The following is a 12927-nucleotide window of genomic DNA, read 5'->3' on the forward strand; positions in this document are numbered from 1 at the left end:
CTGTTAAAGTTTAAGACAGTTTCTATTGCACTCTGACCTTGACTGAGGTAAGTCATGTCTCACTCTCTCTCTGTATTTACCCAGCATGCTAACCGATACAATTCAGGCTCATAATTTAAGTTTGAAATGAAACCACTGTATAATATGAAGTTGCTGCTGTTAAATGTTGATAATGTGCTGTTTTCTGTTGCTTTCATGACAAATGTGGGAATATTGTTACTGGCTTGCTTTGTGTTTTCTGCTGCTTATCTTTGATTCCTGTGGTATTCTTGTCATTTTATGTTGCTATTTAAATGAATGAGTGATACATGATAGCGTGATGCTAAGTAGCGTTAGGTTGCCTAGGCCAAGCAGAGCGAGGCATTGTGGAAAAAACATCTTTAGCACCAGGATATTTTCACATTTCACATCTTATTCTACCAAACGATGTGATTTTTGTAACAGTGGGGAGATTAATCTTGGTATTTAACGATAGTATTTAAGACAAAGTAAAAAAAAAAAAACTGCCATCACTGCCAATCAAATTCAGATTCAAATTCATATCAAAGCATTTGGTTGCCATGGTGATTGATGAGGGAAGTTTTCCCAGTCATTTATTTCAGAAAATGCTTTTTTTTACTAGTGAGTTTTAATTGGTTTATGTGGAGTTTGAATGTGTTTAAGGACAAGTTGACGGGAGCTTAAACTAATGCTAGGAGCACAATACATGAGGTGTGTAGCTCCTTTAAGGAAAAAACAATCCCTCTCCATTGGGTCTAATGTTATTTCAGAGAAAACATTTCTGGAAGGAGCATCAACTCACATAACTCGCTCCCACTGTCCCATTTTTTTTTTACTCTCACAATTCCCAAATATATCTGTGTGTTCGGCAAAGTCTTGGGATTCTCACGGTGTCTTTATTTCACAGATAGGGCTTATAGTTTTTGAATTATAGTTGTTTGAGTGCTGCACTCAGAGTTTATATTCCTCTCTTCCCAGTGGGGAGAGAACAGGTGCATTCAGTTGGTTTCCTGCCCGGGCTTGCGCACTACAAAAGAAAAGGAGCATAGGAAGAGTCGGGGCTGGAGGTGAAGCAGGAGGAGACGACTCCAACTATGGGACTGAGCTGCAGAAAGGTGGAGGCCGAGATGAGCTGGAGCAGAGAGAAGAGGTGGAGAAGGAGCAAAAGGCGAATCAGTGCTCAAAGAAGAGAGCGATGATTAAACGTTTGTACTGAAACGTCTCAGCCTTTTCCCTTCACCCATTCTTACCTCACCCACTCCTTCCCTCCTTGCCCCTGCCCCCCTCACCCGTTCCCCCTTTGTACAATATTATAAATATTTTAATGATGTGAATGTTGTAAATATGTTAAATTTTGTGAATAAATCTAACTAGTACAGTAACATCTACCTCTGTCTTTCTGAATATAGATACAGGATTCATGGTCCTGATCAATTAACACAGTGTTGGAGTGAAACAAATCAGTGTGATTCATTTAGTGTGCTACTATTCACAACAACACAGCAACAGAAACAAACAATGTTTCTTAACTTTTTTACATTTGGTCTTATTTATATATTAATTATGATAATACTATAATAGTAACAATAATAATAATAAACTACATTGTCATCAGTTAGTTTTCATATTTAATTCTGATTATTGCTTATTCTGAGTATGAGCTTATTCAGGTTAAGGTGATCTGAAATTGCTCTTAACATGTCGGTGTCCTATTTAGACTATTCAGCTGTGGCTGAGGGGTAGAGCGGTCGTCCTCCAACCAGAAGGTCGGCAGTTCGATCCCAGTCTTCCCCATCTGCATGCCGAAGTGTCCTTGGGCAAGATGCTGAACCCCAAATTGCCCTTCATAGAAAAAAAAAAAGTGCTGCTAATAGATGCACTGTTTGAATGGATGAATGGCAGACTGTAAAGTTAACGTTTACTATTGTCTCAATCGGGTTAATATCAAAATATTTATCTATTAAATCCTTTATTATATTTATTATTTATTATATATATAATATATATGGGGTTATAAATTATATTATATAATAATAATTTATTATATATTATTTACTATTTTTCTCAAACCTCATTTTTCAGGTCACTTGGATGTTGCTTTAGAGCCTCAAGCCACTTTGGTCTTTACAGTATGAGTGGTGCTGTCCACCTATTGCAATATATACAAATGAATAGAAAATAAATAAACATATGCGGTCGTAGATATAGAGGTTTTATTATGTGCTCTCCTAAGATATGACACAAACACTTTGCTATACCAACATATGTCCTTTTGCCTATGGCGGTTTGAATCTCCTGGAAAAATCGCTGTAGCACCATTAAGCGCTTTAAAATAGCAGATAAAATGTCTGTAATTCCCGATTACCAAATTTCATGTGGTCCTCAGCCTCGGCATCAGGGATGCATGTCCTGGAGACACACTAACATGCAAAACAAATGCACCAAAAAAAACCGCATCAAGGATTGCAAGGCTGCACATATACTCTCACTGTTTATCTCTCTCAACTCATACATAAAAACATGCACGCACACACACACACCCACACACAACCCCTGGAAAAGACACATTGGCAAATACTGTTTACTGATATGCGGATTGGGCTTAAGAGCGGAACGCTGAGCATTTCAATCTAAACAGTAAACACTCTTAATTGGATTGTGTGCTTATGTGCTTTGATGTGAATCCTCTAAGGACTGTATATTATTAGGCCTAATTGATTCTGATACATACTTACACCAGTTTAGAAAATTAGCCCGAAACAAATGCTTCATCGCGATCCTGATAGCGCTGCTTTACAATCCACCTTTTGGTCAGAGCAGCCATTACCGGAGCATTGTGCCGCTGCCGTGTCAGAGTTCACTGGTCATTTGGCAGTCCACTGAGGCTGCTCTCTCTCTGTGTCAACATCTTGTGGAAATGACACCGCAGACCTCCCGCTCGTCGCAAATGAGGCCCAGAGGGGCCGACGGGAGCCCGAGAGAGGGCTGGTGGGGGCTCGCCGTCACCTTGAGGTTGAAAAGGTGGAGCTTCCGATCCTCTACGTTGCTGACCTCGTATACTTCCACTTGCCTCTGGAGGGTGTGGGTCAAGCGATTCAACCTCGTCCATATAGATCTGCTTTAGAGTCCCCGGAAATGTCAGGCGGTGCAAGGCAAATACAGAGACTGTACTGAGGGACGAGCCACCACCACAGTGTTTGGGTTATTCACACATGAGCAACACAGCTCAGATGTGCTCACAACACAGAAATCTCTGCAGCGTTCAGGTGAGAGGGGGTGCGGCAGGATGTAATCTGTAAATCCTGCTGCAGAGCTCACATGTTTTTATTTACAGCACCTTGACACCGTCGTTGGCCGTCATCACCAAAAACTGAAGTGTCTTCTATGTGTGCAGCACCGATATTTCATCCAGAGATATTTTTATTAGTTTCTTTTTTCTCATTTTTGCATCTGTTTTGGTTAGAGGAATCATCGAGTTCTCACGTCGGCCACTCCGGACATTCTTATTGTTTTCTATTGGGGTGACTCGAGAAACGTTGTAGAAACTCCGGAGGCTCTCACTCGGACATTTGCATTCACACGTACAGCAGCCTGGAGAATGTCCGGAGGATCTCCAGGGTTCAGTGCATGTCTGAAAGCAGCTTAAAACTGTTAATGTGCTGAAATCCGAGGGGTCACATAGCAAAGTTCAGGACAAAGTTAGTCCATCCTTAATAATGTACAAATATTTGGAGAAGAGGATTAGCTTGAAGTCGAAGGTTGGTGCCACGTTTTGGCATCGCTCTGCTCTGGGTTGGGAAAATAACTCCGTGGCCAAACCGGCTGCCGCTTCCTTGGTTTCACGTCACCTGCAATTTGAATTCCATTACTTTCTGTGCCACATTTCAAATAAAGCTCGGGCCTATTAATTACCAAAGTATGGGTTCAGGCCAAAGGTGAATGTGCAATTACAGAATTAAATCAAGCCCCTGTTTAACTTGTCGGTCCTGACAGAAATGATTTGGGTGAATTATTAAATACTTCCTCTGCTCTCCGCTGCTTCATTGTCGGCTCAGACGAACCCAGCTGCAGGAATCCCAGCTCGGCTCCTTTCTGTCTCTCACATAAAACTACTATTGACTGTGCTGTCTTCAACTGTTCACGGTTATGATGAAGAAAAGGAAAAATGATCCGCTGCTTCTGCTGAAAGTTTCCAAATGTTTTTCTGTGTTCTGTGAACCGTTAAATAAAAGAGGTCAAGCTTAATGGGATCATTATGAATTTGTGGTGGTTGCGGTAATCATGCGGAAACTGAATATCATTATCACGGTTTCAGGTCTACTGTATTAGAGGTTTTAATTAGCTACCTGTTCACGCAGTGTAAAGTTATAATGTGACGAGTTTTTTAATTATTCTCACTGCAAAATATATCATATTCCAGTCACACAAAAGGATTTCACTCAGGCCTATTTACACATTTATTAATTTTAACAAGCGAGCCTATGGAAACAGAATAACAAGCCTGCATATAAATAAATATTTGCGTGACTCTTATCTCTTGTGCTCACGCTGTCGTGTGTTAAATGTGGCTTTTCACTAAAATGAAGAAAGCGCATTGTTTCCTTGGCTTGTGCTGCCAGCGAGCATTTGAAATAATTGCTGCTAATGAAACAGTTTGCCAGTGGCCGCCTGGTTTCAGCCTCTGTGACAAGCAGCTGTCTGGAATTAGAGAATCAAGCCGGGGTGAGGTGTTGTGGCGGCTGCAGAGGAATCAACAGTGTCTCAGTGACTGCGTTGCCGTGAGGTTTCTGCTGACATGACTGCAGGGATGTGTGTTCCTCTGGTGGTTCTTCTCAGGTATTGTAAATCTGAATGTTAAATTATAAATAAAAGTGCACCGTAGCTGCTCAGCGCTGTGCTGTTACACCGGGTTACACTTGTTTGTTGTCTTTTCCAGTGTCTTCATGCTTCACTCGGTGTCAGCTGGAGGTTTGTACTGTGCGAAAACAGCAAGAGGTACGTGCTGCACTTTGTTAATGCCTTTTTTCATAATTATGAATTAGCAGGCGTTTTTGAAATTTCCGTCAAATTCTGAATAATTAACAATAAAACGTCAAACAGAAAATGAATACAATCGTGCATGTTGTTCTGCTGCAGCCCGGGCCGCCGCCTTGGGTTTGGATTATCCTGGAGTCCATGGAGCCCCGGAATTCTCCGGACCAGCTCACCATGAGGTGCACCCTGACACGATGCCGCTGAGGCCTCGACCGTACGAAGGCAGTGATCCTTACCTGGATGAGGGAGAACCTAACGTGGCCTCTGACGGACACAATCAACGCCAAGTGGGATCATTCGATGATGGCGCACGTCAACAAGCTCACCCCAGGAGTTCTGAGTCCACGTCTCTGCTGAGCCACGGCGCTTACAACCCAGTTCAAAGTGAATACACCAGTTTTCCCAGAGGACAGACGGACAGTAACCACAACTCCAATTTTGAGGAGGTCAAGCATGTTGCTCCACCAACGCTGTTTCAAGCCTCGGGCCAGCCTGACCTTGCGAATTGGGATCCTCAAGGTCGCGGCGAGTCGCTCTCATTTGTCTACAACAAGCACAACCTTGTTTTTGATGAGTCTGCCCCAAATAGACGTGGCATGTCTCTGAGTGGACTCCCCCTGCCCCGAAGCAGGGGTCATGGCACTTACCACAGGGGTCTAACCGGATTTGGCCCGAGTAGAGAAGTCCCTGTCCTCGCTTCATCTCGTTTCCCCAGCAAAGGCCACGTCAGAGCGATGATTAGCCGAAGTCCCGCGTTTGGTAGACGGGGAAAGATTAGGCTCCCTGACCATCGACTTCGGTCCCTGCACAGAAACCTGGATGTCAAACAGTTTGTTCAAGGTAACCCTGCTCTTAGACTTGGATGATTTAAAGGAAAAAGTTGTTGAACCAAAGGCTCTGACTCGGAGCTCGGCTCTCTGTGAGGAGTTATTAAAGTTAACAGGCATTTTGTGAAGTAAAAGAGCCATTTCAGAATCTATTTGAATCTACTTTTACTGAATGAAGCAATGTCCAACTTATCTGTGTACAACCTGCTACATTATTGCTCTTAAACAAAACACATCACACTTTCCTGCCTGAATATAAAATGTATAAATCCTTAATAATTCCAAGTGTTACTCCTCTTTTTTTCCACCTCCATCATTAATGTCTTCCCTGAGGTCTGGGTGTTACCAGAGTGCCATCTGTTGGTTGTAATGGGTACATATCTCTTTTTTTTTTTTTTTGGCTCCCATTGTTGAACACAGGTGCTGCTTAACAGAAGGTCAGCCTTTTGACAAATCCCATAATCTGGTTACAATCTGTTGTTTGCAAGTACAACTGCTGGTTGTGTTTCTTTCTCCACATAGCTTTGGTCTTTTCAGTGATGGCATGTTTTCACTGGTGGTTGTGATAATTTTAATAAGAGACAATGAGGTGTTAAAATGCAGCTTCAGAATTTGGGAAACTGTCAACAAATGTTAAACGTGTATCTTTGCACAATTTCGTTATTTTAAAGACGAGCAGGATCCAGGAGCACAGCTGGAATTATTTAAGAAAAAGCTTCAAATGTCAACACCTGGCTCTAAAAGAGAAAGTGTGTGTGCGTGTGGGCGGGTACGGGCTATCCACTGATTGACCCATAAATCAATCAGTCAGGAGGCAGAAAGTTGAAATGCTTATGAGCACTCGTCCAGAACGTGAATAAGGAAATGAGTGACAGAACAAAGTGAAGCAATAAGCTGTTTGTGTGGGGGGGGAGTTGTGAGTGGCCATACATCATAAAGGATGTCAGGAGCGGCAGGTGAGTTTGAATCCCACCTGCAGATCACATGTTCGGTGATGTCAGTCAAAATGAGGTTTTAAAAAAGTATTTTGATCACCTGGACCAGTGGTAGAAGTACTCAACATTTGACTTAATAGTACAGATACATTGACAAAAATACACTCAAGTGAAAGTATCACTAACTTTAAACTTTTCCACTTGAGGAAAAGTTAGTTCTTGCTTTTAAATAGACTTAAGGTATTTAAAGTAAAAGTGCTGCCCTACATTAGAATCTCCCCCCTTGAAATACAGTTTGTCTATGAGAGCATTGATTTACTATTAACAAAAAATTATCTATATGGAAATAAAATTAACTTTCATCCAGGCATGTAATGAAATCTAATACAGCAGCCACCCAAATAGTATTTCTAAGAAGTTTATTTGACCTTTTTGATGAGGGACTGTCAGAGGGTGCTACATCCATCCATCCATCCGTCCATCTGTCTCTACACCCTGGACAGCTCAGACAATCGTCTTGATGTAAGACGACAGTGCAAACCACTGTCCTAGCCAAAGTATATTGGAATATCCCCCTTGAAATACAAGTCAACATTTAGTCAAATAAAAAGACTGAAATTTCATGACCTGAGGAGCTGACAGTTTGTCTGCGGTCACATTGATTTAATATTAAAAACTAATTATCTAAGCAGGGAGATAAAAGGAACAGTCATAAAATGAGATCTGATACAGCCGCCACACAAATGGTGTTACTGTGAGGTTTATATGATGGAGCTTTTCTTGAGGGATTGTCAGAGGGGTTTCAGTTTACACGGAGGACATGCTTTGTGGTGGTGGTGGTGGTGGTGTGTGCCACTATTTATTGTTTTCTTACTCACCACAACAAATTGCTTCTTTTCCCACCTGTGGGTCCATTAAGGCCCCGAGATGGAGTTAAATCAACACCTCCTTGACAGCCTCCACAAAAACTGAATAGGTATCATCTGTCGCCGGGCTGTGTTCCTACATCCCCGGTAATTATACAGCAACACCGAAAACATCCACGTGCCCAGAGTCGGCTCCTCGCTGCCCATCCATTGTGCATGAGCTTTTGTGTCGCCCAGCTTGAAAAGTGAGTGTGTTTTCCTTGCAGCGAGTCTCCGCTCTTTGTCTTGTCTGCCCACAGAATGAGTCTCTCCTTGCCTGAATAATGTGCAGACGTTGAAACACTGCATTTTCCTTCACAGGGCCGGAACAATCGCTACTTCTGTGCCTTTGAAAGGGAGGAGATGAAACAATGAACACTAACCGAAATAGCTCTGTGGCTTTTTCTTAGCAGCTATACCGAGCGCATTTAGTGCAGCAGGAAATAATAAATAACGCTGCAGACCACACACAAACACCGAAACAATTACAGCCCTATGATTTCTGTAGAGTGTTTTCAGTCTTATCAGAGAATAAAGTTTTAAGTCCTCTGGTTTGATACGTTGGCACTGGCTGTGCGGGCTGGCATCCCCCAGCAGAATCCAACAAAGCGGTCCACGGGCCAGTCGAGGTTTTATTTCAGTCGGATTATTGTTCACAGACCAACGCACAGTAAAAGTTTATGGAGCCCGTGGAGAGAGTCGTGCCACTCAACTTAGTAGCCAGTGGAGCTTGTGCTGCTCATGTTGTCGGCTTTAGGCTACAAAGTTTTACAAGTGTTTTCTCAAAAATCTGCTAAATATCTTTTTTTAAAGTCTAAACTTTGGATGTGAGCGGCTTTCAGGCGATCCAGGCAGACACAGACGACTCATGCATACGTTATCAGAGCAGGGTCTTAAAGTTGAGAGCAGACTCTGTTCTGCACAGCTATTTGTTACTGTGCGTTGAGGTGCATGTTGAAATCGTTCTATATCATCATTAGTCTAACGTCCAAAAAGTCAATTAGAGAAGGTTAAATACAAATTAACTGTGATTACAATGACAAGCCATCATTTGACATCTATTTTTACAAATGTTTGTTTATTTTACAGATCTCCATTTTTTGGGGACATTTTTACCAATTTCCTTGGAATTCATTCACGGATCATATTTAGGGGACTGATATCTATGACCGTGTGCAGATTGGTGTGGGTCCAAATAAAAATTGGGAACTTGTGGATTTAAATGTGGTCTCATAAGGGCATAGACGCACTGGGAGTAATGTATTTTCTCACGCTGACCAGCCCCAGTCCAGTCTACGATTCCTCACAGTGGCCCCGACAGCCAGTCTTAATATGCATCAGCGAACTGTTTGACCTTGGTGGACATATACGCTCTACCGGGTGCTATTCTAGTTTTAAAATGTAATGTTTACTCAGAATTTTATTGTGCTGGCGGCACATATGCAAATTCCTGGCAGTACAAAATCTAAAAGAACAGGTACTTGCAGTGTGTTGAACCAGGTCGGCAGTAGCATGAGTGGGCACGAGTCCCCCCCACCCCCCAACCCTGCAAAGGTTATCTCTGAGAGACTCCGGAGCTGTGCACTATAAATATGATGCACTACACTTTAAGTTTTGTTCTAACCATCCCAGAAATTACCTTTTCCAACACTTTGGCTCAGGCTCAACACAACTCCGACTAAGTTGTTGAAAAGTGCTTCTGACATTTTATAAAGCCACATTAGCTGATATGCTTTGGAACACATCAACATTCATTTTCGTCATCTGATGTACGAATCTGTCAGAGTGTTTCAGAAGTGAACTGGGCTGCCACAGTCACACGTGTGGAACTTGATATATTTTGATGTCAGCAGCTTCAGTCCTGTCTGTGACTTCGCTCAGATGTGCTCAGATCCCAGCGCACAATCACGGTAGTTACATTCATAAAGAAATAGAACAAAATAGACTTGAAGCGTAAATACAGACGTCAGCTGGTGTTTACATGTCTATCGTATAACTTATTACTGAACTTTCATCATTTTATAGTGAAGCTCACATCCTGCTGCTTCCTGACTATGAAATACCTCCGGCACAAACGATAAAAAAAAAGGAAGAGGCCTAATAAAAAGCTTTTCATTTTTGTAGTCCTCTGTTGCAAATCTGGAGGCAGAGATAAACCTGAGGGGTCAACAGATGATTAGAAAAAATATAAAGAAGAAAAATATTTCTGTTGCACACATCTGAGGTTTGTTTTTGTGCCTCCATGCTGGAAACACAGGTGTTATGTTTTCAGGCCGTCCATCTGTCCATTCGTCCCATTCTCGTTAAGACAATATCTCAGGAACATGTTGAGCGAATGGCTTGGAAGTTAGTTAAAATGTTCACTTGGACTCAACAATTAACTGATTGGAGTTTGGTGGTCAAAGGTCAAAGGTCAAAGGTCACTAGGACCGTACGTCAGTCCCATTCTTATAAAAGCCTGGAGGGAATTTCTTTACATCCGGTACAAACATCTGCTTGATTAACCGATTGGAGTTTGGTGGTGAAAGGTCAAAGGTCAACGTGACCTCACACAACGCAGTTTTGACCCTAAATCAAGAATGAATATGCTAATTATGTCACGGAATATGCGCAATTGTTTGATAGGAAACAAAAATGGCATAAAGGGCAGTCAGTGTTCAACTGCGCTGTGACATCACTATGTTCTGCAAAGACATTTTTCTCCGCATTGCGACCATGTTTCCTGTAAACCAAAAGGCACTCATTCTTGTTTTCTCTGGTTTTTGTCTCCTTCTGATGAAACACTGCACACTTTCACTTCTTCACACCACTTCAAAATGGTTCAAATGAAACCGTCCAAGAAGACACAGGGTCCGTAATGCAATGAGGTCTGATAAGAGATCACAAGTAGACATTATTTCAAAGGGTCATGAGCCAAAAAGGTTGGAACCACTGCTGTACTTTAGTGAAAATCCTGTGTAGATTTGAGTGTTAGGATTGGAACGATGTGCTTTGGTACCATGTGTTTCTTTGTTGTTTGATGCAATGTAGGGCCCCCCCAGGGTCCCTTGTGCCTGAGGCCCTCAAAGTCCCTTGAAACGCTCCTGCTCAGATCAAATGGGAAACTTTATCATGTAATTTCTATTCAAATCATCACTTCTTCCTCAATTCATTCTTTTGCTAGATGTGTTTAAGTTGCCTCCTTCACACAGGCCCAGAGCAAACAGTGGTTAGGAAGGTGTACACGAGCTGGTGTGTGTCTGTGTGTGTTTTGTAAAGTGTATCTTGCCTCCTCGTGTCCCTCTCCGCTCCTGTTGTCCCACCCCAGGCTCGCAGTGAGCCCACTACAGCCTGCTACCACAACTGACCTGTGGCAAGGGGGGAAATCAATAGTCAATTCCATTTTGCAGCCAGCGTGTGACAGGTACTAGATAGGAGTGGATTGGGTGCATGTAAGGAGCAGGAGCGTGAGTCGGAGATTGTCTGACCCCCCTCTCCTTTCCCTCTCTCTCACAGTGTCTGACTGTCTCGCTCGACCAGCCCTCTTGGTGGAAACGGCAGTGAAGTGAGAGAGGCCGCACTGCTCTGTAGCTCGGGGGTATGTAGACATATTAAGCATCGTCCACTGCGAACGCTGAATATGACTGATGATTGTGGGGAGAACTGAATCAGAATCAGTCGTAAATGCCAAGTGAGTGCACAGGGAATCAGATTTTTTAAATAATAGTGACACACAGCGAGATTCACAGGCTTCCTCACATATATTAATACATTTTTTTGACCGTGTGCATTACATGCATGTTGCAGGACTCTTTGATCAGTATGCAAACTGAATCCACACACATGTTAGGATTGTGACATTGATGATGGGAAATGAAAGCACATGCACCTTCCACATTGCCACTCTCCACAACATATGGTTCCTCCATCTGGGACTTTTCATCATGTGGGCAGCTCGTGCAGCACAAACACTGCAGGCTTACATGCCACTTTCAGAAGGAGGTGTGTTTGCAGCCATGCTAACAGTGAGGCTACAGTCAGATGGTTCACTGAGACGGAAAGAAAATTCAGACGAGTATTAACATCATACCTGTATTATCATTGTGAGAATGTTAGCATGCCGACGTTAGCACTTAGCTCAGGTTGAGGCAGTTAGTGCAGCCTGGATATGGATTAGCCTTACCTCCGCTAAAGGTTATGATTTGGCCTTGTTTGTTTGTAGGTTGATTCGTTGATTTTCAATTGTTGGTTTGTTATTCAGCAGGATTACTTGAAAACTGCAGAACAGATTTCCACTAAATTTGGTCCAAGGATGTAAAATGGGCCAAGAAAGAACCAACTCCATTTTGGCCTGGATCCCCTTGTCCCAGAGATGAATAATTCCCTGTTTCAAAGCTGGTAAAAGTGAGTAAGTGGACACTTGAGTGAAATGCTTTAGTTCCACATAAACCTTTTTTCCAATGACAGTGTTTGTACAACTTCTAGGAAATACCACATAAGATATATTATTAGTTTAGTTACCCAACACACTTGTTTTTAGTACTTGGTGATTACACAATAAACCATCACAGTTACACACAAAATAAAACACAACATATGTCAAACGTTCATAAAAACCTTCGAATAAAAATGCATCTAACAATAATAGTAACAATTATATTTAAGAGATTTAAAAGACACTAAGGATGTTGCTTGTTCTTTCTTAGTAGGTTTTGGTCTTTACCAGTAAAGGCCCAGTTTTTGGACCTGGAAATATATAACCGTTTTTTAACCAGCTGAAGATGGTCTTCACCAATGTCTGACTCCTCTGTTCCAGGGCTGATTTGACAACTTTCAGGCACAACTTTTGCAGCTTTATTATCGCAAACACAGAACACAGAGTGTGTTCATTTTGACTTAATGGGGTTGAGTGGAGCAGTGGGAAAAGCAATTGTTCAACAGAAGGGTGCAGTTTAAGACTGTGCCCTAAATATTTTTAGATTTGAATGTGGGCATCTGTGATTAGCAGGAGCCGTGATTACAGCGGTTGTGATTGCAGTTAACTACAGTAATTGTGTGTGCAGCGGCAGATAGATACGAGGGGATATTTCCAGCGGTGACTAATTCGGGGTTAGTCACATCTTTAATGTGAGTGGGATTCTAAAGAGGAGACAGCGTTCTATTAAGTACAGTACAAGAACCGTAATCAAACCTAGCAAAGCTTCATCACTTCAACTTAGCTCCGGGGCCCTCAGCTAATTTTACTGC

The 12927-nt window shown here is 42.3% G+C and overlaps 2 protein-coding genes across 2 annotated transcripts in view; one reads left to right on the forward strand and one right to left on the reverse strand.

The window, feature by feature from the left end:
- The window catches only part of LOC118113339 (B-cell receptor CD22), a 1629935-nt gene that overhangs the window by 58368 nt on the left and 1558640 nt on the right, over positions 1-12927 (reverse strand). The window lies entirely within an intron of this gene.
- Positions 4675-6142, forward strand: LOC118113388. The gene is made up of 3 exons (XM_035163080.2): positions 4675-4836; positions 4937-4995; positions 5137-6142. The coding sequence occupies exons 1-3, from the start codon at positions 4796-4798 to the stop codon at positions 5898-5900; spliced, it is 864 nt and encodes a 287-aa protein (XP_035018971.2). The 5' UTR covers positions 4675-4795; the 3' UTR covers positions 5901-6142.

The sequence above is a fragment of the Hippoglossus stenolepis genome, chromosome 8 (genome assembly GCF_022539355.2).
Source record: "Hippoglossus stenolepis isolate QCI-W04-F060 chromosome 8, HSTE1.2, whole genome shotgun sequence".
In the NCBI taxonomy this organism is placed as follows: Eukaryota; Metazoa; Chordata; class Actinopteri; order Pleuronectiformes; family Pleuronectidae; genus Hippoglossus; species Hippoglossus stenolepis.

Coding starts and splice junctions, on each gene's coding strand:
- LOC118113388 (XM_035163080.2), top strand. CDS start 4,796: ATGACTGCAGGGATGTGTGTTCCTCTGGTGGTTCTTCTCAG. Junction 4,837..4,936: donor CCTCTGGTGGTTCTTCTCAG/GTATTGTAAATC, acceptor TGTCTTTTCCAG/TGTCTTCATGCTTCACTCGG. Junction 4,996..5,136: donor CTGTGCGAAAACAGCAAGAG/GTACGTGCTGCA, acceptor GTTCTGCTGCAG/CCCGGGCCGCCGCCTTGGGT.